Here is a 25,662-nt window from a genome sequence, read left to right as displayed (position 1 = left end):
GTTTTAGATCTGACCAACTTTGACTTCTCTACACATTACTGATCTATGCGCTTCATTGATACTAATTCACTTTGTCGCATATACAGTCCCCATGTTGTGTGTAAGGTGTCATGTCAGCTTGGGCTTGACATTAAACTGTATGGCAACGGTGTACCTTGTACATTTAAATATAATTAATTTGAGAGGGATGCAGAATCATTCTTCAGAAACCTAAGATTTATATTTATTGTGTATGCATCTATGTTTCAACTTTGGTTTGAAGGTCAACTTGAACCTTATGCCTACCATGGTCACCATCCTTAAATCAAACCATGTGTATTATAAGGTTACCCGCTGAATATTTTTACTTTGCTGACTGGAGATGAGTCTTCATAGACAAAGCTACTCATGCTGCACAACAGGTGATAGTGGCAGTAGCTGTTGGATCTAGTTTACTAACCCCCCATTAATTAGACGACTGTGCCTGGTTAATTAATATAATTAGTCAAGAGGTGATCAATTACCCTGTGGAGCTGGCAGGCCTCAGGGAGTGAGGAATGTAAATTGGGGCTTGATTTGACAGACAGAAGTATACAGCCATGCTTAGTGACCATTGGTCAAACAGCATCTGGACATGTCATGGAGTTTACAGCATGTTACACAACAAGCGCTTGTCTTCTGTTAACATGGAGGTTTTATCATACTCAGATGTCTATACTGTTGCAAACTAATACTTAGCATCTGAACATATTTGATTATTTATCGTAACAAACCCATATAAATTGAAAAGGAGCCCCAGGAAGGCCAGAGATTCAGAATCTGAGGAAATTTAGACTTGCTTTATTTGGGGCTTTAGCATTGCGGAGAAGGGTAGTAAGAAGGAAAAATATGATTCAGGGACTCGGAGACAGACTGATTCTGCAGGGAAAGAATGATGACGAATTTGATGACTGGGGAAATTTTCACTGACAATGTTCAACAATATTTTGTGAATACTGTGACAGAATAAGTTGAAAATGTTATGTATTTTTTAAACAACTAACGTTGCATGAATCTCAATACAACTAGCATTGCACTAAAGCTCCCTCAGAAAACTGTATCGGAATAGATCTCTTTTCAACTTTTTTCTGAAATAGCAAAAAAAATATTCGCAGTCATGTAAAATTTGCACATCCAGGTGTATATTGGTACTTATCTCTGCACTGAAAGTGCTTTGAAATGGTAAATCAATATTTCCTGTAGTTAGTACTCGTATAGTGCACACTGACAAAGTGTCGATTAACAAAGCATGAAGTGGTATGTAAAGTGTTAATTAAAATTTCATGTGTCCCTTGATTGATATCACCCGAGTGTATAGTATTTTAGTGGTGTAAAACCATTGGGCAATATTATGTATTAGTAGCAACAAGTCTTCAGGTGACTGCTTTGAAGTGTGATCTACACTGTATCTTTGTGGAATTGACATGATCGATTATACATACATTGTGTCGTGATGTGTCCATGTTTTGCTTATAAGTATTTGTAAGTGAATACCAGTGAATATGTGATTATGAGATAGTGCTTGTATTTCAGCTGTATATTCTATTGCATAAGTGAAAAGTTCTTTTGTCAACTTAAAACGTCAACATTATGTTCCAAACCGGAACATTATTTCATCCATACACAACTGTATACAATTGAAAAATATTATTATTTGGGCTTAAAAATAGAACGGTTTTGGGAGGGGACACCCACTCTGTGCCTGAGGGAGAAGTGGAACTGACACACCTGTACAGGTGCAAATACCGTGGAAAGTCGTTAAGTGTGTCAACATAGGCCATTGGAGGTAATGACAAGGTGTGAGGCTGCGACATAGTCGCTGAGCCCCTCAGTTGTCCCTTCACTTGCATGAAAGGCCTGAATGGGAGGGAAGTCGCATGTACCAATAAATCTTAAACATGATGCTCCCATACACATTTACCAGTATTAATGATAGCCTGGCAGAGATGTGAGGATTTGCTCCAAATCCTGCTGTCTGAGCTAGTTTGTTGAGCAGAACAAAGCTCAGATTTCCGAAACCCTTTTGAAGACAGTACCTGCATAAATGTTGATGACAATTAAGTTTGTTATCATAATGAGAATTCTAGTTATGACTTTAGTTATTGATTTGAAAGATTAAATATTGAAGTATATTTTTGTATGCCTAATGCAACAGAAATGGTTAGATCTTATGGTACTTTATAGCAGTTTGCAGTAGAGCTGATAAAGAAGTTGATAATTCTCGTTTCCATTCCCAGTATATTGTGACATTTTATGAAGAACTTTTTAGTGTTAGTTATAATAGTTAAAGATAAGTCTTCCATTCCTAAATGAGGCATAATTAAATTCTTTCGTTGTTTGATCTTTCTGTTCAACTGCTTGTAGATTAATGTCGATTTTATATTAACACCCTCCTCCATTATTCTAGATAGTGTGATGCACAATTTACTGTGTGGCAAAGCATTATCAGGCTGATACAGCAAAGGGAAACATTCACTATCCTTTGTATGTGATATGAGTAGAAACTTTGAGATACCCAACGTACAGACGTTCTATAATTGAAATAATTCAAGAAATTATGGAAATGTCATCATGATAGGTGTTTTTCAAAATATGAAGTTGATTATTGTGTGATCAAAATTTTAAAAGAAGCTACACATAAGCAAACCATGCTATTTGACCATGGTGACTGGCGTGTCCATTAGATATTGCCAGCATAGGATGAATTGCTTCAGAAAGCTTATTACTACTATATATGCCTTTCCTGGTGCGGTCGACAGGGTAGGAAGCCTATGTAGTTCTAGATCTATCAAGATATCCTCTGAGGCTCATAGTCTAAAACAGGTATCAGTAAAACTTCCCAAATTTGAATGTGAAAGTTTCCATTTCATGTTCTGAAGTTATAACTAATGCAGTGTCTTTGTAGAATGCTCCACCGATAGATAACAAGACCTGTGGAAGATGCTTAAATGCTTAATTTTTCTTCATAAAAATACCTCTGAATTTAAGATAAAAAATCCTTGATATTTTATAAGAAATCTCATTGTGTATAAAATGTAAGAACTTTACCAATTTGAGACTTTTTCTGTTGTTGACAAAATATATTTTAATGAAAGTTTATTGAACATTATTTGGGTGATAAAATTAAGCTAATATTTATTATTCCCCTCTTCCCCAAATAGACAAATTTTGGGGACACCTTTAATGATTTATGCCTATGTCTTATACTATAATGATTTAGCATAACCTATTCCTCTAGGTATCTGAACTTTCTGGAACAAAGATGTCTTTATTATGTCTATTATGACAACTGTTGTATTCTGACCATCTTCAACCTTTAACGACATTATTTTGGCTAATGTGTTTTGAGGATGGTTGAATGACAATATGAGAGGACCATTGTATTCTGTAGAATCCCATAAAATGATAAACATTGATAGAGTGAAAAACAGTTCTGCCGGAATTAGGACCTCCTTTGTAACAAGCAAGATATTGTCCTGCCGCGGTCATTCTCCTTGTTCCTGGAGAACAAGATGGCTGTGTACTCAGTTGTTACTCCTATCAATTGCTCCAAGCCCAGCCTAAGATGTTTTGTATTTGGCGGGATCTGTTGAGATTGTTGAAGAATCATCATTGCCCCAGGAATGGATTATGTGCGTGTGGACTTTCCACTTTTTCCTGTGTGTTTGTCACCAGTGGCTGTGCTTGCTGCTCAGTGTTTGGTCACTTGGGCTTATTTGCCTCACTGCCGACATGTGTTTGAGAACAGATTAGCTGGACTGAACAAGTCTTAGAAGGGCTGTGTTAGGCAAAAAGATTGTTGACAAAGATAGCAGATCAATATTTTAACTCTATATTGGTGTCTCCTGTCTGTGACTCCCTTCATTGCTTGTGTGAGACTCAGGTAATGTTGTCTCAAGTATCTGTTGGATATTGACCAATCACCTTCATCATCACCCTCTTGCTGTGATGGCAATTACGTTTAATTATTGGGCTGTGATTTGAAGATGTTGATGTTTGTTTTGGAAAGTTAAAAGTTTTTAATGCTAACTGAGTGAACTGCACTTGCAATTGAGCAGCAAGACATTTTAACAATCATATTTTCCTGTGAACAGTACATACTTTTTCACCAAAATATCCAGCGGTATAGAGGGATCCCCGCAATATTTTTCCTTATGCAAATATAGAAGAGAAACATTGCAGTATCAGGCTTATTTCACAAGACAGTCAAACTCAGTAAAATTAAGTATGTCTATACAACTAAGGTAGTAGTTTTGAAACTACTTTATTTACCAATTTTATTTTATTACTTATTTTGTTTTTGAGTGAAACAGTGTGATGTAATTTTTTGCTAAACATTCACTGAAAAAGAAGTGTTTCCCAAAAATTGTTTCAAAGAATGGAGGAGGGAATTATGCACAGTGTAAGTGAAGTATGATATCTCCTGGCAATTAATGCATGGAGAATTAAACTATTTTATCTGTTTAATTAGTTTGGATTACCAAAAAGTATGAACGAAAACATTGATCGGTGACAAAGTTGATCGACACATCATGGAGCAGTTTTGTAACACAGTCACTTACTGTGAGTCTTTTACATTCAGAAACAGTTAAAACAGAAGATCATATCAACCGTATTCCTGTTTGATTTTTTCACCATATGTCAATTGCTCACAGAATGTGTCATATTGGACTGACACTCTGTGATATAATGGAAATATTGGTCACTCACTCACTGATGAAGTAAAACTAATTTTACGCCCTTTATCATTGTGTCTGTAGGCAGAGCTCCAGATAAGATTTAGGTCATGTGGGTTCTGTACCCAATGTATTTTTTTAGAGTAGGTATTATGAATGTCAGTGGGTGTTTCATTTTCCATTACCCACTGCTTTCAGATGTTTGGGTATTTCAGTGATTTTTTCTCAGCTGAGTATAATGTTGTTGAGTAAGTTTACTAAGCAAGCATGTACTGCCTTATGTCATACCTAATCAAACATAACTTAAATATAACAGAAATGATTTCATAAAAAATCACTGTTACAAATCAGTTCCTTACACATATGTTTTAAACTGTTTGCGTATCTAACATTTTATATGTGTAATTGGTACACAACAGCTAGTTTTCAATGTGTAATTAGAAATTTTCTATACATATTTTACCCAGATACGCAGCTTTTCTGGGCTTCTTTGTAGGTTAAATAAAATACAGATTTGAACTTCTATTTTTAAGGTAATAAGTGTAACCCTAAGCCGTTAAATAACAGTTTATGATCATCATTAGTTCTGAACATTTTGTCTTGGTGTGGCTAAATAGATGTTTACTGCAAAGATATGCATGTTTTACATAATCATCAGTTCTAGTACAAAAATGTTACTACATGTGAACACAATGTATGTTGTTACCAGCAGGTCTGATTATTTTCATTGACAAAATTCTGAATTTGAAAACTTTAAAGAATATGTTCTGTCATGTAAGTCTGTAGCACAGCTGAATATATTTCATCTGATCAGAATGTTAACATCGAGTGAGCAAGTACTTGCCATGAAGTCACTCAGCCATGCCGGGCATTGTGAAGCCAACTCGAATATAACAAAACACTGCTAGCTTTCCCACACATACTGTTTGATAAAGCAGGACCTGTCTACACCTTACAGTTTGTTACATACAAGTGACAACAGGGGGATATGTTACATGATAATTATTTGACCAGGTGATTCAAAAATGCTTTTATTTAAATAGGTAGTTTATTCAGCCTTGTGTAGGTTCACTTTTGAAGTCTAGGTTATACAAGTCCTGCATTTTGATGATGAGAGAGTTGAAGTACAGAATATTTACTATTGTGGTAATACCCACGGGAACATCAGCTAATGTCAACCCAGAGACAGGGTTTGCTACCTGTGTACAGTCCTACACTAACTCGTTATCTTGGCTTCAGTCATTCTCCGGCTAGGTAAACAGGATCTGGCAAGGTAGTGGGGCCTCAAGCTTACAACAACCTTACGCTGTCACAAAAAACTAAAAAGTAGAATGAGTCACTGTGCTGATGAGTAATGGGTCCAAATTAGGCAACCACGCCAGGAGGGTAGAAATAAGCCCAACAACTATAGTCTGTTTCTGGAGGCTCAGCCCAGGCAGGGGGAATAATAAGCTTATGGTCCTGCTCTGAGGAGGGAAATATAATCTGCATCCCTTAATATTAAGACTAACAGGTGGAAAGTGGCAGGTGTATGATTTTGACAAGACAGTTGGAAAAGAAATATAAGATATTTAGCTGCCGTTAAGTGTATACACCATATGTTTTAAAAGTATCTATTTCGTGTTCCCATGAATAATTGACAAGGGAGATCAGGAATTGATTTATGAAACATGATGCAGAGCATGTTAGGTAAAAAGTCAGATTGAAAGACATCAACAGAAAACCATTAACAAGCTCTTCAAACCAGCACATGTTGACATCTCCTGTGGGGGATAAAAGCAATTTTTTATAATAAAGTACAAAATCATGACCCTTGAACTTGTTATCAGTATAAGAGGAGACTTTTTTTCTTAAATGATTATATGATCAGTGATTTAATTGACGCACATTTGGAATATTGTTGAGAGTGTTTTAACAAATGGAGATGACTTGGATTAAGAGGCAGCATTTACTGGTATTCTTCCAGCAGATACCCACAACTTAAGATCACAATGAATATCAATATAATAAAAGTAATAATCAAAGTTTGATGTTAGATGGCAGTTTGAAACCATAATATCAATAAAGACAAAATTGATCAATTGTTTGAAGTAGCTGGCATCAAAATAATAAATGAGGTTGTAATCCTAATCCTCGTCAAAATAGTCCTCGACCATGTTCAAATGAGTTCAGTAATAGTTAGTTCAAAAAGGATTCTATGGCTTATGATTGAATTAACATATTTAATCAATCAGCAAAGAGACTGGAACACTAACAGGAACCAGTTGTTCACCTCTTACTGATGTATCATTATTGTGGTTACTGTTCAAGCCATGACATTAGCTTACCAGAGGCTCCTTGGTGACAGCAGCAATAGGTACAAGACAACGATAATGTCATAAGTCCCACTCAGATTCCAGTCAGTTGAAATGTTTGGTTACAAGATAACAGTATAATTATGGATTCCTTTCAATATTACCTTAAACCTAACTTTTATATTATGAAAGGAGTAAACTTCTGGTAGGTCATGAGCTGAAATCAGGGAATTCAGCTTTCTAAAACCAACCTGTGGTATAGGAGCATCTTGTGCAGGATTTAATGTTTGGGGTGCCACTGAAACTTCTGGTATCAACACCTTCTCTCAAAAGTATGGTGCTATATTTATATGCAGATTAATAAAAACATTTACTATTCTTAGGATGTTGATAGAAATAGCTGATGTAGACTAAAATTAATCAATTTCATGTATATTAAAGCAGCTTATCGATAATGAAGTGTTTAAAATTAAATTTTCCATCTTTTTATTGGCCTTCTAAATCATTTTTATCATAGCACAAATGTTTCTGGGGCATTATTTATTTAGCATTGATGATAGAAATCTGTATCGATACAGCATCATAGATCTGAATTGAGAGACCTCAATAAACCTGTATCAGTACAGTATCAACACAAATCTATTGATACGTAAATCTGTATCAAGAGAGTGTGTACATAAACCCCTATAGATACAGTTTAACCATGAATCTGTATTGATCCAGCATCAACATATATGTGTATTGATACAGTATCAACATATATGTGTATTGATACAGCATCAACATGTACCGATACACAGATATCAGAATATGTTGTGAAATCCTTAACTTTCTCAATGGGGAGTACATAAGGTGGGTGTTTTAAATGTATTGTTGTGTTACCTGTTTCATGTATTGCTTTTTGCTCTTTCATAGCTTCATACTTTTGACTGATTATAATTTCATCTTTCCAAGAACACATAAAATATTGTGAAATTAAAAGGAACCCCAGAGCATCTTGTTTTACTCTGACCGAATGTTTTCCACACATTTTCTTGAAGAACTATGGCCTACATTTTATGTATTCAGAACAAGAGTTAATCATTGTGTATCAATTTTTCAGGTCGAAATGAACTTATTGCCCGCTACATCAAATTGCGAACAGGGAAGACACGCACCAGGAAGCAGGTGTCCAGTCATATTCAAGTGCTGGCCAGAAGAAAAGCCAAAGAAATACAGGCACAACTCAAAGTAATTACGGAGGTAACATTTTATAGGCCAGGGCAAAACAGGTTGTCAGTGCATCGGTCAGTGGTTCACTTGTCTTCTCCAGTTGTATTTATTTTTTTTGAGGATAGCTTACCTCATAAGTCATTATGGTTCCTCAAATGGCTAATTTATGGTTGTATTGGCCTAATGTGTAAGACAATTCTACATCATGAGTAAAGTCTGTATTAAGTTTCGCTTAGAACACCATGAAAACAGTACGGGAGCAGTGACATTGGCTCGGGTTTCCCCATGTTTATTTTAGTGGCAAATGACATGTACCCACTCAAGATGTATTTGTTTATAAGATTTGTAAAGCAGCCAGGCTGAAACTGTAGGCTTAGCTTATGACCTCTGACCTTTCCAGGAAGAGATATGGCTCCTACTTACCCTGTCTCTGGATCATAGTGTTCAATATTGATGGTGATCATCGTTTTACTGCTGTAAATTATGAAGGAGATATTACCTTGCCAAACCCGATAGCACAGGGACTGCTTGAAATATTAGTTGTCTACAATCAATACAGGCAACACAAAGCACAATACGTGGAATTAAAAAATTATATTACCATGACAAATTGAAGCTTTTTTCATATTCACACACAAATCGTGTGTCAGATTTTCGTAATGGATGCCCAAGCCAAGTTGAAACTATAATTGTAGAATTGCTCCAAGTAACACTTGTGTATGAAGGTGACACGCAGTCAAGGAAATAAATCGGAGGTCACATGCAGGTGGCGAGGAGGTCAACTAGTGCAACTCGTAGATTTCATGTTGCAAGGGCCACTAATTTTCTTTGTACTCCACTTTTTGGTGTAAATGAGTTTGTAAATGTAATCAAACGATGGAGGAGAGAGAGGAGGTGAGATTGAGTCTTTTGTAGTGTCTTTTTGCTGCAGTGTGAACCTTGGAGGATATGGACTGTTATACACTACCTGTTGGTAGACCCTGGATGCTAAATAGGAAATAAGTTATACAAAGTGACCTAGACTCGTTATAAGGGATGAATGCAGGGCACGTTGAGAAACAGAGATATGCATTACATTATGTGGAATATATTGCATGCTGGTAGAAACAATATCATTGATTGACATTGAAATCTGTATTGGGAGTGTGTACTTTTACCCGACCCTGGTAATCTCTTGAAGGATATTGAGATGTCAGTTTTGAAAATCACTAGTGGATGATATTTTATCTGGTATATTTTGGTCTACATGATGATTGTTTGAATATTAAAATTGTAAAGGAAATATGTATCAGGTTCATTTCTGTATTAAAATATGGGATTAACAGTTTTTGTAACATGAGCCCTCATTTTCAAATTTTAACTTGTTGAATGAAGAAAATTATTTCCCAACAATTATTTCAAAAAGAATTCATGAATGTGTTCTTGTTGAAGAATATATGGATCTCTTTAACTGGTTTAATCTTTTTTGTATGCTATTTATGTTCTACACATTTTCTTCTCCCATGCAATATTAAGATCTGACTTTGTGCTTCATTTGATAATTAAGTAGGATGTGTCTGTTAATTTTTACCATAAATAACCCACGTAAGTATTTGTGCATTGATCTGTACAGTGTTCGGCAGCCAGTGAATCAATATTTGGTCTTATTTAGCCTGGATTCATTAATAGATAACTGTAGTCATTGTCCATGAGAATAAGAAAGAAGTGTTTTAATACTTAATTCCACCTTGCAAGTCAGTATTTCAACCTTTTGTTTGAGACATTGCAGAAACAATGCCATTGGGAGGAAGAACACCTTCATAGTTTTGTAATTGTAGAACTGAGCTCATTCGTTTTGAATGTCATTGTATTTCCTGAGATGGAAGGTTTTACCTTGATACTGGCAGTTCAAATTCCACATTATTGTGTGTTAAATGTTTACATGCTTACATTACATCTTTACTGGCCCCATTTCTCAATCTGAACTGACCCTTTTTCTGAAATGACCGAATTTCTATATATGAACTGACCCTATTGCTATGTCTGAACTGACTATTTCTATATCTGAACTTGTCCAATGTCTCAATCAGAAATGACTGTATTTCTATATCTGAACTGACTCTCTTTCCACATCTGAACTGACCCCACTGTATCCACTCCACCCATGAATATCTGAACTGGCTCTACTTCTGTGTTTGAACTGTTCTACTTGTCAATCTGAACTGGTCCAATTTCTTCATCTGAACTTGCTTTCCTTGCATATCTGAACCTTGCCTTCTATGTCTGAACTGGCTCTATGTGTCTATCTGCACCAACTTTGCTGCTGTATCTGAACTGAGCTTGTCTTCAATTTACTGTCATTTCTGGTGTTAAAACAAAATAGCTGGAACCTCCAGATTTATTTTATATGTAACCTTAAAAAATCCTTTTAATATGGCCATCCTTTTTTCAGTTTTAAACTTTAGTTTTACCAAATTCTCTTGAATGCTAATGGCAATCTAGCATTTATCTGAAAGGACTCCTTTCTACCCCACCATTTACAAAGATTAATATTCCTTGTAAAAATTGGAGTGAAATAGTTATCCAGAATTACTGCTTCTATGAGAGAAAAATAAAACTGCTTATGGAGAACAGCTGATTCTCAGGCAATGAAAACTTAACGTGGACTGATATGCAACTTTTTACATGCTCACACGTTTTTTTATTCCGTTATCAGTATCCCCTGCGTAGTTTGTCATTTTGAAACACTAACTACAGATGTTACTATAAGCATCATGTGGAGCTGCCACTGATTTTTTACCAAGGAATGTCTACTTCTTTTTTCTTTTGTTTTTCTTTTTTGCTAAATAAGTTCCCTTTTCCATTAGGCACACCTTAGGTTACTGGTGTGACACCTGCTCAGTACTCTCTATAGGTGGATAATGCTAAAACCATTATTGTCAATGCTGAAACTACCTGTGTTTGAGTTGACTTACTGGACCAGGTGTTGAGGCTTGGTGACTTGGTTGATAGTGTCCATTATGGCTCACAGTATCAGCAGGTTTGTTTACTCCGGGCTTGATATCTTATGCTACCAACATATAGCTGGAGTGCTCTTGGGTGTAGTGTTCAGCTGTAAATGCAAAGTCATGATTGCCATGGTAATAGCACAGAGGAAGCTGTTGATGCAGTAGCATTTTACCCTATGGAAGCAATGTACCTTTGATTGTGTCGATGTCCACAAATGGAATCATTCAAAATAATGTTTCCAGATTAAATGGGTGCTCATTAGTTTGTTAAGTTGTGTACTGAAACACAACAAAAATGCAAAATAATTTTGAACCCCTGTTCAGAAAAGGTGTTGTTTTGGTCAAGTTCATATCCAGACAAACCCATTGGGTTTCCAACAATATTGTTGCCAAGCAACACCTTTATCGTTGTGTTTCAGTGTATATGTCAGATGAAACAGAAGTACTTGATGGCATGGAGACATTTCCACTTCAATACGTCTCTAACATTATCATCAGAATGCAATTTCATACTCAGAATATGTTTATATTTCAAGTAATTGTCATAAGTGCATGTTTAGAAAGTAGTGTAGCACTATTACCATCCAACACTGATGTAGATCTGTGTTGTTACAGCCGCAAGACCAGGCGTCCCGAGACAAGGCTCTCCAGCAGATGGCATCGATGTCATCTGCGCAGATTGTGTCAGCCAGCGCAATCCACAACAAAGCCCTGGCCTCTGGTCTCAGCTGTCTCCCGAGCATGACACCTGTTAGACCTGCCTACCCAGGGGCTCCATCGGTAAGGGGCATGCAAAACTATGTTCTTTCTTGCAAACTACAAGTTGATGTAGAAACAGCACTAAAAGTGCCTTTTCATGTCAGTTCAGAATCCCGCCGTAACATACATGTACTTTTTTCAAGCTTGAAAAATATTAACTTCAAAATTTACTGGGTATTTTTAGAAATTCTTTAACTGGGATTGGCTTATTGGCATGTTTTTTGTAAGTATACTTAATATTCAGATATGTCAACTATGGTGGTTTTAAGCCTTTACATTAGCTGTTGAGAGTTCTGTGTGATTTTGAGTATAAACCTTTTATGTTCTGTTGACAGTTCTGGCAGCCAGGTATAACGCCACAAGGAGAGTAAGTACACACCTTCACATGTTCTTGTTAAACATAAAAACTACTGGAAGTAAAAAATAACCAAGTGTTGTTTAGCTAATACTCTAGTTGATCCACAGGACATGACATAGTACCTAGTGTAATTTAAAACATTAATGATATTCTTAACCTCAGGTGGTAAATCTGTGATCATGCATTGCTTAAGATTATTTTCTTAGTCTCACAAAATGTGTATTTGAGGCTATTGAGATGAAAACAACTATAGCGAAAGTGATAGTCTATTGCAGTATGCTATTGCAATACTTTTTTCACCTTGAATTTTCTCATTTGAAGTAATTTCTCTAATGAATGTGTAGTTAACATGAAATATATACAAGTTGAAGTAGTTTCAGTATCTTAACTGACAAGATATGTGAAACCCAGATTCAAACTCTGAATTGTTATTCAAACTCTGAATCACAGGCTGTATTTGACACCATGTTTGTGTAGAGGTAACAAGGGCAGATAACTCTAAGTCAAAGGGAATGAATCTGGTACTTCCTGTATTTTTCTCTGCACATTTATCAACGGAAGTCACACATACTATCAATGTATTGATAGTTTTTCGTATCTGCCCCTAATTAAATGCTATTGGGAGACTCAATAAGTGCAATCAGTTGATAGTTTCATGCATTGTTACAGCCGTAGTTGTGTGTATGTCACTTGTTCTGAAGTTAACCCTTACGTAGATTTGAATCATTTTAGAAAAAGGGTAAAAGCACTAAGACACTGTTGAGAGTTTATCAATTTTTACAAATTATTATGGGCATTTTGTTGTAAAACCTTATCTATTCGCAATTTAACAAATTGGTGATTGATATGAGTACATTGACAGTGTTGTTAATGGTTCTTGATGCTTTGTATTGCAGTGTGAAGCCATTTAGTTCATCTGGCTATGGCATCGACTCCAAGCTCCAGTCCTCGATACCCGGTGATGTGTCTCCAGCATGGCAAGGGAGGTCCATAGCAGGGCCAAAGCTCCGATTGGTGGAGTTCTCTGCCTTCCTAGAACAGCAGAGAGATCCTGATTCAGTACGTTCTTCTAACAATGTTGTCTTCAGTATTTCATTTTCCAGTAACCGACTAGTCAAGTGGTTACGTTGTTTACTCATCTTGTTTAGTATCCAGGTTCATTTCACATCATGAGTGAGGGGCGGTGCTAGTTGTTAAAGCGTTCATTTGACATGCGGAAGATTCAGGCTTGTCACCACAATTGGATACAATGCATGAAGCCCATTTCTGGTGACCCCAACCATTGCAGGCATGTTACTACATGCAGCATGAAACTAAACTCACTCATCATTGATACAAGGTGTGTTACCTGATCCTAATGTCAGGTGATACTGATAGATATGACGTACAGCACACTCACTTTTAGTTTTACACATGGAAGCATTTAGAGACCACAGTGGACAGCACATTTGGGAAATATATTCACTTTAGTGGCTTTTCTGTTTTCATGTCAAGGAAGGTTTGATTCCAATAAGCAAACTGCCCAGGTACTTCTAACTTCCAAATAGGACCTGTTTTCAGTTCCTAACTTCACTCACTCTCAATTGTTTTATCAATTGTTTGATGATCCAAGAAAGACCATCAGCACTAATGTATTTACTTACTTGTTTATGTTTATTTATATGATACAAGGGTTGTACAATGCTGCTTGTTTGTCCACAGTACCACAAGCACCTGTTTGTCCACATTGGGTCTAATGCTGGCTACAACGATCCACTCCTGGAGGTGAGATAACTGTATTATGATGTATAGTCTTTATATTGACTTCCTTGTAACACATGCATGTATGTATTACACAGTAGACAGATAACCTTGTTACCCATCATGTCACAAACAAATAGAATTTGTCCTTCAACCTCCTGCTTCTCTCCCTTAATGAAATATATAGTGGGTACATTCTGTGTTATGTTCCCCAAGAACAGTGAAAACATCTCCTCTGAATGCACCCCTCTGCTGTACATGCATACTTTCTCCCCATCACTGTTACTATTTGTTCTATTTTGAGATGAAAAATTAAATTATTACACATTAATGATACAAGTTGTGTGGTCAGTTATTTTATGGCTGAAGAATAAGTTTCCCATTTTAAGTCTTTATTGACTGTCATGTTGAAAAACTTAGTGTATTAGTGGCAAGCATATAAGCTGTGATTGTTAATTCAATGAATAACCAACAGGAAACAGCAATCAGCACTTGAACACTTACTATTCATATTTAGTGAAGTGTTTGTTTGAAGTTTCATTGACCTGAACTATTGTTTCTGCAGGCTGTGGACATCCGCCAGATCTACGACAAGTTTCCCGAGAAGAAGGGCGGCCTCAAAGAGCTGTATGATAAGGGGCCCCAACAATCTTTCTTCCTTGTCAAGTTCTGGGTCAGTATATCAGATTTTTATTGCTGCCAAATAGAACAAATCGCACTACTTTTTACAAATGCTTTTTTTTTTCATAAGTCTGCATGCTCATTAAATCTGAAGGTGTTAAGAGATGGTACTGCTGGTTGCTGTCAGAATCTTGGCATTAACGAACTGTGAAAGGTTACCTCAGACTCCATGTTTGGTCTGTACTCGTAGACTGTCTCTTAACACACACAGCCATGCATCTTGTTGTAATGCTGAAATAAGTCTGAATGCAGTGATTTACATTGCATAATGGATCTTAAGCTTATGCGTGACAATTTTGAGTCAGTCCTATGTTTAGAGTTGCCTTGACACATCATGTTTTCTGACTGCAGGCTGATATCAACACCAATGTACAGGATGAGGCTGGTGCTTTCTACGGGGTCACAAGCCAGTAAGTTCTTCAGCATTTTTATTGTTACAAAAAATTAACACTGTTCATTACCTTATGTCAGACATTTTGATAAGAGGCCAATCATGTGGTAGCAGTCACTCATCCTCACTAATCAAGGGGACCTGTGATGGTCCCGGAGTAGAATAGGCCTCCAGCAACCTATGCTTGTCGTAAGAGGTGACTAACGGGATCGGGTGGTCAGGCTCGCTGACTTGGTTGACACATGTCATCGGTTCCCAATTGCGCAGATCGATGCTCATGTTGTTGATCACTTGATTGTCTGGTCCAGACTCTAGTATTTACAGACTGCCGCCACATAGCTAGAATATTGCTGAGTGTGGTGTAAAACTAAACTCACTCACTCACTAATCAAGGGTAATATCTTTTCAGTTATGAGAAAATACGATGGGAGAATTCTCTACCACATTCTCATTTAAGTTTTAATCATTATCAGTCGTGTCTTTTTTGTCTATGTTTAATACAAGTGTTCGAATTCAACACATCATGAAGCTACACTGACAGTGGGTCCAAGGTACATATTATTGTAGAGTTTAGATAAACTCCCCTGCATTATCGAGGATGATCCTCAGTGACCCGGATTCATATAATATTCACATTATAAAGAGATTAAAACAGTAGGTTGAAACAGAGTGTTCCCTTGTTTGGATTATTTCTGGATGTGATCAGCTGTTGACATAATATTCTTCATTCTCTCTGTCAACCACTGACCCATGAAGGTCCAGGGTAGAATAGGCCTTCAGCAACCCATGCTTGCCATAAAAGGTGATAATGCTGTCGTAAGAGGCAACGATTTGGATGGGGTGGTCAGGCTGGTTGACTTGCTTGACACGTCATCGGTTCCCAGTTGTGCAGATAGATGCTCACGCTGTTGATCACTGAATTGTCTGGTCCAGACTCGATTATTTACAGACCACTGCCATATGGCTGGAATATTGCTGAGGGCAGCGTAAAAGTCAAACTCACTCACTCACTACCTCTGTCAACCAGTTGGACTCTTCATCCTGATGGTTGCCTTTGCACCATATGTTCTCACTTTTCTTTGTTTGTGGCCATAACATGGCAACTGTGATAAAGATGGATATGATATCGACATACTGGCCTGTGAAATAGTTGTGCTGTTCCTACTTGTGTGTGTATAGTGAGCGATGTCATTTCAGGTATGAGAGCACGGAGAACATGACGATACAAGTATCCACTAAGGTGTGTTCATTCGGGAAGCAGGTTGTAGAAAAAGTTGAGGTGAGTGTCATTGTTCCTTTTAAAAATGTGGGTGGTGGGGTAGCATAGTGGTTAAAGCGTTCTCTTGTCACGCCAAAAACTCTGGTTCAGTTCCCCACCTTGGTAAAGAGTGTGAAGCCCATTTCTTGTGTCCCTCACCTTGGTAAAGTGTGTGAAGCCCATTTCTTGTGTTCCCCACCTTGGTAAAGTGTGTGAAGCCCATTTCTTGTGTCCCTCACCTTGGTAAAGTGTGTGAAGCCCATTTCTTGTGTCCCTCACCTTGGTAAAGTGTGTGAAGCCCATTTCTTGTGTCCCCCACCTTGGTAAAGAGTGTGAAGCCCATTTCTTGTGTCTCTCACCTTGGTAAAGAGTGTGAAGCCCATTTCTTGTGTCCCTCACCTTGGTAAAGTGTGTGAAGCCCATTTCTTGTGTCCCTCACCTTGGTAAAGAGTGTGAAGCCCATTTCTTGTGTCCCTCACCTTGGTATTGCTGGAATATGCTAAAAGCAACATAAAGCTTAATTCATTCACTCCTTTTAAAGATGCAAGTAGGCAGAAGTTTTTCTGAATTATTCTTTTGTGTGTTTGTTTCTCAAAATATGTATTTTAACTATCCATGGTTTGAGACAAAGCCTGTGGTGTAGTGCTCTAGCTTGTGTGATGGCTTCTCATGCTGAAAGCGCTAAATATAAAACTTCAGACCCTGCTCACTCCCTCAACTCACTGTCATCTTCAACATTAATTCTATAAATTATCGAATCATTGTACTTTACAGTATAATGCAGCTTTTGTATGAATGTCAAAATCATTGTTGTTGGTTTTACATTTTCAGACGGAGTATCCTCGGTTTGAGAACGGGCGATTTGTGTATAGAATCCATCGTTCCCCGATGTGTGAATACATGATCAACTTTATTCACAAACTGAAGCACCTGCCGGAGAAATACATGATGAATAGCGTGCTTGAAAACTTCACTATTCTCCAGGTTGGTATACATGTACTGTTGGTAGACCAGTGGATAGTGCAGTTGTCCATCTTAATTGCATTCAAGTCAGTGTTTGATCACGAGTGATGCACTACCTGTAGTTCTTGTTCTTGGTGTCAGAAACTGGTTTGCCTTAATCGTCATCCGTCCTATTGTAAGAGCATTAGACAATATCGAACCTTCTGTTATTTTCTAATCCCTCCAGCGGGGTAGGATAGCCTCAAATGTTAAAGTGTCTTCTCATCACACTGAAGACTGAGTTTCATTCCCTACATGGGAACTATTTGTGAAGCTAATTTCTTGTGTTCCCAGTTGTGATACTGCTAGAATATTGCCTTAAGTGGCATAAAATCGTGCTCACTCAAATCCTTAATATTCTCAGACTATACCTGCTTGATTAGACAAGATGTGAAAACTAATTTGGTGTTTATGTTTCCAGGTGGTAACCAATCGTGACACACAGGAGTGTCTTCTGTGTATTGCCAATGTGTTCGAGGTGTCAACAAGTGAACACGGAGCCCAACATCACATCTACAAGCTTGTCAAAGACTAACCAGCATTCATGGGGAAACAGACTGTGTACAAACATTATATATTGTCCGCTCATTCACCATTGAAGCAATAAGAGCTGTGTTTGTGAAGACCTGGTCATCCGACACAACGCATGAAACACTTTGGTGAAACTCAGAACACATTATGTGCCTTTATCATGCAAGACCTTATCCTCTTGGTGCATACATTTGCTGGATTAGTCTGGCTGTGTGATACAGGATTATATTCAATGAGCAAGAACATGTACCAGTTAGGACAGAGCTTATACCCCAGCTTGTCCGTGATTGGTCGATCTCGTCTAGAGAGTCTTCTTAGACGCAATAGTGCTTATGGTTGCCAAATGATTAGTACAGACTGCAGTAGTTGCGAAACACTTTTGTGGTAGATTCTTTCTTTTAGAAGGAAATTGGAACCTGTTTCTTGTGATTTGTTTTTTGTTTTTTCTCCGTTGCTGATAGTTTTGAGTGTGTAGTTTGCTGATGCTGCATTGTGAAGTGGAACGACCAAGTGCTACTTTCATCGGACAAACTGACATGGATATGTGAAATCAATTCCCGTCAGTGTTCAAGGTCGAGCAGTTAACTATTCATGCTACACTGCATAACCTGTGTCCGGACTGTTCCACTTTGCTGCTGTAGTTGCCCGTGTCTTTTGTTAGCATGCCTTGGTGATCACATCAGACTATGATGAAACTGTTTAAGATTTCATGACCAATGTACTGTAAACATGTTTTGATAGGACACGGCTTGATACAGTTTCTGATAATGTTCAAATTTATTTGTTCAGTACATCTCCATTGTTGATTCATCATCAAGGCGTCCAAATTGTTTCTGAGCATTATTTACTGCTTTGAGAAAAAAAATGTCCAAACAGTATTACGCAAACTTGAATGACATTTGGTTGATTTGTTGAATGCTAAATTGGCATTAAGATAAACTGCTGCAGTAGTCAGAATCTAGTGCTGCTTGTACAAAGGCAGACTCTCTTTGGAAGTACTGTCCAGTTGGTAGACAACTCTTTTGGAGCTCTGTCCAAAGGGCAGACCACTAGAAGAACTGCCATAAGGGTAGACAACTCATTGTTACGGCATAAGTTTTTCACTGTATATTGCCCATTGCCTCACATCTCCTTCAACTGAAACTTATATTTTCTTACTGTCTGTGTGTATACATATGTTTCATGTCAAATTGCAAGATAACTATTTATTCATAGCCATATATATCTCTGAACGTCCACTAAAGATCCGACCGCTCTGTGGTCGCATGTGCCTTAAACATATTGTACGTCTCAAGACAGCGTCTACTTAGGGTCAGGTACTGATCATCCAAACTGGCTTTGTGAAATATTTCTTTTTATATACATGTTGTCCTGAACGTGGTTTCCTGTTCGAGCAAAACCTATTAAATATTTCAATTTATATGCAATTTGATAAAACGGCATTCTACTGCCCTCAATAACATTTGCCTGCCATCTTATGTAATTCTCTTTTGTGCCTTTCTACTATCCTTAGATGTCCAGGATATTCCCTCCATGGTAAGTGTTAAATATAATGTTTGTAAGTTTTTAAGTTAAAACATATTTGGAATATTTAGACCATCATGGCAACTTGATATGTCAAGCAATAACTTATTCTTTTATAATATACCCGTACATACAGAATAGCACCCTAGCATGATACAATGCTATTGAACTAAATATTTTTAAAACTTTAACTGCATGAAGTATTCACATACAGTTATTGTATTTTAGATTTAAGATTTTGAAACTTGTTATATGATTATATGAAGATGAAATATATTTTGAACATTTGCTATATGGAAATGTTTGAAATATGTTTTGAACATTTGCCATGTGGAAATGTTTGAATGCATTTATTAAATTTTATAATTGGGAAGTTTGGAACTTGTTATTTATGTCACCTAAAATGTGACCTCATGGTGACCTTTCTCACTCTTTTGTACTGTCTTGCAATATGTGACAGTTAAACATAAAATTATCAAAAAAATAGTAATATATTTTTATGCTTGGAAATATTTCATTGTTATTTTAGCAGCACACAAAAAACATCAAATATTGATATGTGAAGAATGTTTGTTTCGTATGGAAACCTCACTGAGAAATGAGTGCCTAATCAATTTTGTTGACAAATTCGTTGTGATTAATGTTGGGCAATAAAGAGATACGGCTTTTGCTGTCATACGGTCATGCGTCATACACAAGTCTTGTTAACACTTGTCTTTTGACAAAACACCAATCTTGAACACAGTTGTTAATTGAAGAATAAAGATCTTATTTGTCATTGATATTTGCTGAACCTGATTGTAAATAATGCATTGTCATTCAATTATTGTCCATCCTTCATTGGTCATCATCATGTCAAGGTCACAGTGTTCGAGAAGGTCAAGGTCAGTCCCCACAGACAAGGTCACCTGTTGATGTTTGGTCTACTTAGTACCTGTCTTGTCTTGTTGTTTGTAAGTTCTCAAGTTTAAACCAAATTTGTTAGTTAAGACTTTTGTAAGTTATACACAACAGGGTATAGTATAGTAGAGTCTAGTCCACGTCAGTGGTTGGTAATGAGTTATAGTTAAACTAAGTTTTTCTGAAATCTAATTGATTTTAACCCAAACAGTTAAGGACCATGCACACATTCTAGCTTATTTTTATGAATATGTATGCTCACTGATCATAACAAAAAGATATCCCCCAAAATATCAGTGATCCCTGTCTAAATATGACAAGTGCATTGATATAAATTGTTCTAAGAATGCAATGATTTTTGTCCTGTTCGACCTTTACTTACCCACTTCACAGTATAGTATTCTGTGACTTTACACACTTGTGAACAGTGCAGGACAGACATTACAAATCCTCTGTGTTGTAACATTTCACTCTTGAAAGGTATGGTTATGTTTTCTTGAAACTGATTTCACTAACAATATTATTTTTTCAAAAGTAGTTCTCAGTATGTATGTCTTTCTTGAGAGGAATTGAAACTGTGGTAATTTGTCATTTGTTCTCATGCTGTGGACATGAGTGACATGTGAAGGTGACATGTCCATCTGTCATACGGCACATGTCTGACATGACCATTTATCTGTGTCTGGGGCTGACGGGCCTTGCTCGTACCAACTGAAGGAACAGTCAGTCATAGATGTACTCTTTGAATAATTCAGAATCTGACTTCAAGATTTCATTTCTACTTTACAGAAAATGTAGTTTTATTTTCAAACTGAAAAGCATATTCTATTACCTTGTGTAGTTTTGGTTTCAGAAAATGAAAATTACTTCAATTTATTGAAAGGATCATATTTTATGTGTATTTTATGACCTGAAATCTGCGACTCAGAGTTCTTCAGTTGTGTTTTACTTGAAGTGTTCTTAACAATTGTACAGATATCTGTATGTTATGATGATCATGCAATTTTAGTTATAGTTGGTCCACAACATATGATCGCCTCAAACATTTTTGTAATATAAGAAATAAAATCTTATCACATGTAATGAATGATTAATTTTGTGTTTTTGCAGTGATAGTTCTTTGTCTCCGAAGCTAAAAGCAAAAAGCCCTTGTTCTACACCAAGAATCCCCTGCCTTCACTGCTCACCCCTACCCCCACCCCCACCCAACCCCACCCCACCAGACAATTTATCACAAGCTTTACCCTACAACTGATGTAAGTTGTGTCTAGTCACCTACAGTATACATCCAATGTCCAGGGTATGAGCAGTCTGTATGCCTAACACAAACTAATATTTTAAAGTTACTTTTAACCATTTGATTTTATGTATGATGTTGAGTGTTACTCAATGTTGAAAAGGGACAGATCATGTGATTTTCTGGGAGGATGGTATGGTCTAATATTTACTTACCAAAATAAGTCTGGAATCTGTTTCATATTGTTCATGAAAATAGGAATACATTGTTGAAAGACGTGCTCTAGAAAGGTTATTGTTTATTTTTTAATTGCAGTTAAAATCTGTTGAAGCTGAAGATGAAAGTAATCAAGTAACAATACAAAATCTAAGCCCTCCTGAGATCTTCTGGTTAGTCCCTGTATGTGTAAGCAACTGATCACAATGAATCCGTTATTTGAAAACCACCCTTAATTAGTGTTATGAGAAAGATTATGTGATTATTCATGGCAACTTTTGCAATAATTGATAGATGGATATGTTGAATATTTCATACATAAGGAGAAAGTTGAATTAATTGAAACTGCGAATACTTGTCAATAGTTTGTTTTGAACCATAGCTGAACTAACTTTAAGTGTTCTAACCCGAACCTCACTGATGTGTACTCTACCACCAACCCTGAATAAGCAGTTTCGATCATGCATTGTTTTTTTATCATATACAAATTTGTACAATATGTTTGAATAAATGCTTTTGTAAAGAACTCTGTGTGATTTCATTTTTATGTGTATTCAAATCCTGATTGAATCCTACAGATGATTGATATATGTGTTTTGATATATGATATATGTGGGTGTCACATATGCAGGACAAGTGTAAGTCTTGACCAAGCTCAAACAAATATTTCTAAGGGCGCAGATTCAAAATGCTTGGTTTTTCTCGAATTCGTGGTGTGTTTAGTTCATACAGTGCATACCAACGTATAGAAAGATGTACTACAGACATGATTCAGATGGCCATATGGTTACATTAGAAAACTGCATTATACAGGTAGATATGACTCAACTAGCCCTTCTGTCTCAGGTAGACATCACTCAAACAGCAATACACAGGTAGACATCACTCAACTAGCACTGCACAGGTAGACATCACTCAGCTAGCACTACACAAGTAGACATCACTCAACTAACCCTACCGTCAGAGGAAGACTGCACTAGACAGATAGACATCACTCAAAGATGAATATATTCAAGGGAAAGAAATTTCGACAAGACATTAATGCTTATATGTTTACCCTGTGCTCCCAGTGGGACTGGGTGGATGGGTGTTTAATAGTTTAAGTGTTTTTGCTTGTTGTGCCGAAGACCTAGGTTCGATTCACCATATGGGTGAAATGTGTCAAGTCAGTTACTGGTGTTCCCCGCCATGATATTGCTTCAAATTATTAAAAACTTGTGCGTAAAACCAAACTCACTTACACTGTGATGATACAAGCTGGTAGAGATTATACTTGGATTTGAAACTGAAAGAATGTTGCTTTGTTTGTGAAGACTTGACTGTTACATGTATTGCATAAAACGTCAAGCCTGCATAGCAATGAGTTGCTTGGTTCCAACAATAAATACCAACAGCCCGTTTGGACTGTGAATGTTTCAGCTAAAATCGTAGACAAAGGGAAACAACTCTTGTTACTCCTTGCTTCATTCAACAGTGTTGTTCGGTTGGGGTTTGCAAATCATATTCATTTGGAATTCACAGCCTATCCATTCTTTTTTAAATGATTATTTATTGTTGTTACATATGTTTACGTTTTTGAAAATCATATCAACGCGAAACAATGAGCCTTGCCACTTGGGTTCATTAATGCCGCAGTGAAAAACGGAATTGTTGAGTTGGCTTGAATTAGGAACTGACATGCTGTTCGTGAGAAAGTCATTTCATGACTCTAATATTCTTTGGTCATAGATGCAGTATACCTGTTGTTAACTACTCTGGTAAATATAGAGATACCAACATATGTATAGCTGAAAAAGAGTGGTGACATCAGGACACAGGAGGTGGCAAATGTTGGAAAAGCAAGTGTCATGACGGGAAAGACAGGAGTCCAATGCTGGACACGAGATGACCTGGGTTGGACAGATGATATGGGCCCATGAAAGAGAAGAAAGTGAAATACACCTGTTTCACGGCTGCTTTAATACTGACCGCAAAGGACACAGGTCCTCCCGGGATGGCATTCTCGTTGGTCATTACCTAACAAGGCAACCAACCGTTAAATTCCATTTCATCGAGCGAAACATTAGTAACATACTGGTAAGGTCGCAACAGCTGTATGCTGTTGACATCTCTACTTACGCATGTACGCGGGAAGTGTCGTTCTGTAACCTCACGGGTGTATTTAGTCTGCCATACAGACCCAGAAGCAAATATATCAAACCCCACGCCAGTCTGACCAGTCTAGAAAATGTGGCCAGTCATGATTTCCACAGCTAAAAATGAAGGGATGGCTCCTTTCCATCATATATTTTCACACACACACACACACACACACACACACACACACACACACACACACACACACACACACACACACACACACACACACACACACACACACACAAACACACACACACACAAAACACACAAAAAAAACACACACAAAAAGACACACACACAAACACAAACACACACACACACACACACACACACACACACACACGTGTTCACTGTTTCTCTTGTGACATTGTGTGCACGTGTAAATAGTCCAGTGAAACTGAGGCCAGCTGCAACATTTCACAAGTTATTACTTTAATCAGATATTAATTCCTTCGAGCTTACATGTTAACTTTACACAATTTAAGTAAAAGTATTGGTTAAAGCGTTCCTTTACCCTAATGTTTTGCACCGACATTATCGCACCAGCTTCGCAGTCTATCACGTGACCTCCCGATGAATCTGTCTATTTCTTGATAAACAATAAAATCAAAACATTGTTCAAATAGATAGCCATCTGCAAGTCACTGGGACAATAAACAATATTCGATATTCTCAAACATATTGGCCTGTTCATCTAGGGGAGGTTACTCTGTTTGGCTCAATGTTAACAGAACTACGATAGGTTGATCAAAGGCGTTAATGTTTAGAAAACAAATTTTTGCGCAGCTCATCCATCCAATGATACCGAATAATCCCTATGTAGGACTTCTATTTCTCGGAGTTGTAGTAATTAACTCGTATCAATATTTGAGATTAATAGTAGGTCTTTTGACTAAAGGCGTACACACATATTTTCTTCCCACTACCATAATGTATACAATTCTATCCAGCATGCATTCTTTCAATGGCGATGTTCCGTGTCGGCGAGTTAAGATATGTGACGTAGTGATTTGACCTTAAAACTCCAAACTCCTTCAAAACCAATGCCAATTGCTAAAAGTAAACTGGAATTGTGTTCCCAGACAGTGAATGCTGTTTGCTGCTCAATTTCAACAGGGAAGTGATTTCTGTTGCCCTGTGGCGATGCCTTTTAATCCTTGTAAGAAATCTTATCAAAATATTTTTTTACTTGTGCAGTTGTGTAAAATAATGTTATCAACACATGAGTTACATATGTTGAACACAATATGTAACTTTTAGATTTTTAAAAATACAAATCCCTTTGCGTTTCTTTTTTGGAGGGATAGTATATATACAAGTGAGTTTAGTTTTACGCCGCTTTTAGTAACAGTTCTGCAATACCAAGACGGTGGACATCAGAAGTGAGATTCACACATTGCACTCATGTGAGGAATCGAACCCGGTCTTTGGAGTGACGGACGAACGCTTTAACCACTAGTGCCCAACCGCCCGATATATATACGAGGCCAAATTGTGAATATGCGTTAAATGTACAATAGCGTTGTTAATCAAGAATTGATTTTATGGAGGCATACATATAACATACATATACACACTGTGCAGTGATACGCACTAATACACAGTAGGCTATACAAGAATTTGGCTTTAACGTCAAAGTTACATGACAGGGTGTGAGCTTCGTGGGAGCAATGTCGGAGCGCATGCAGCTCTCGGGGGTAACGGGGTGGGGGCTACCACTGAGCACCTGTGTGAAATCA

General features: G+C 37.2%; 1 protein-coding gene across 4 annotated transcripts in view; it reads left to right on the top strand.

Annotated features, from left to right (window-relative positions):
- LOC137286241 (transcriptional enhancer factor TEF-1-like) overlaps positions 1-22,310 on the top strand; it is a 28,765-nt gene extending 6,455 nt beyond the window's left edge. For 2 of the 4 annotated variants that reach the window (XM_067817972.1, XM_067817970.1), the window contains exons 3-12: positions 8,091-8,230; positions 11,803-11,967; positions 12,282-12,313; positions 13,201-13,363; positions 14,006-14,068; positions 14,610-14,717; positions 15,077-15,135; positions 16,314-16,395; positions 17,206-17,358; positions 17,798-22,310. In XM_067817972.1, the coding sequence (XP_067674073.1) occupies positions 8,091-8,230; positions 11,803-11,967; positions 12,282-12,313; positions 13,201-13,363; positions 14,006-14,068; positions 14,610-14,717; positions 15,077-15,135; positions 16,314-16,395; positions 17,206-17,358; positions 17,798-17,911 (1,079 nt within the window). In that variant the 3' untranslated portion in view covers positions 17,912-22,310. The remainder of the gene's footprint in view (positions 1-8,090; positions 8,231-11,802; positions 11,968-12,281; positions 12,314-13,200; positions 13,364-14,005; positions 14,069-14,609; positions 14,718-15,076; positions 15,136-16,313; positions 16,396-17,205; positions 17,359-17,797) is intronic. The other 2 variants (XM_067817973.1, XM_067817971.1) reach the window with 1 other exon arrangement.
- Positions 22,311-25,662: the final 3,352 nt, after the last annotated feature.

This window comes from Haliotis asinina, chromosome 6 (genome assembly GCF_037392515.1).
Source record: "Haliotis asinina isolate JCU_RB_2024 chromosome 6, JCU_Hal_asi_v2, whole genome shotgun sequence".
Lineage (NCBI taxonomy): Eukaryota > Metazoa > Mollusca > Gastropoda > Lepetellida > Haliotidae > Haliotis > Haliotis asinina.
Note: the sequence above shows the minus strand (reverse complement) of the source record. Positions and strands in the feature narration are given on the sequence as shown.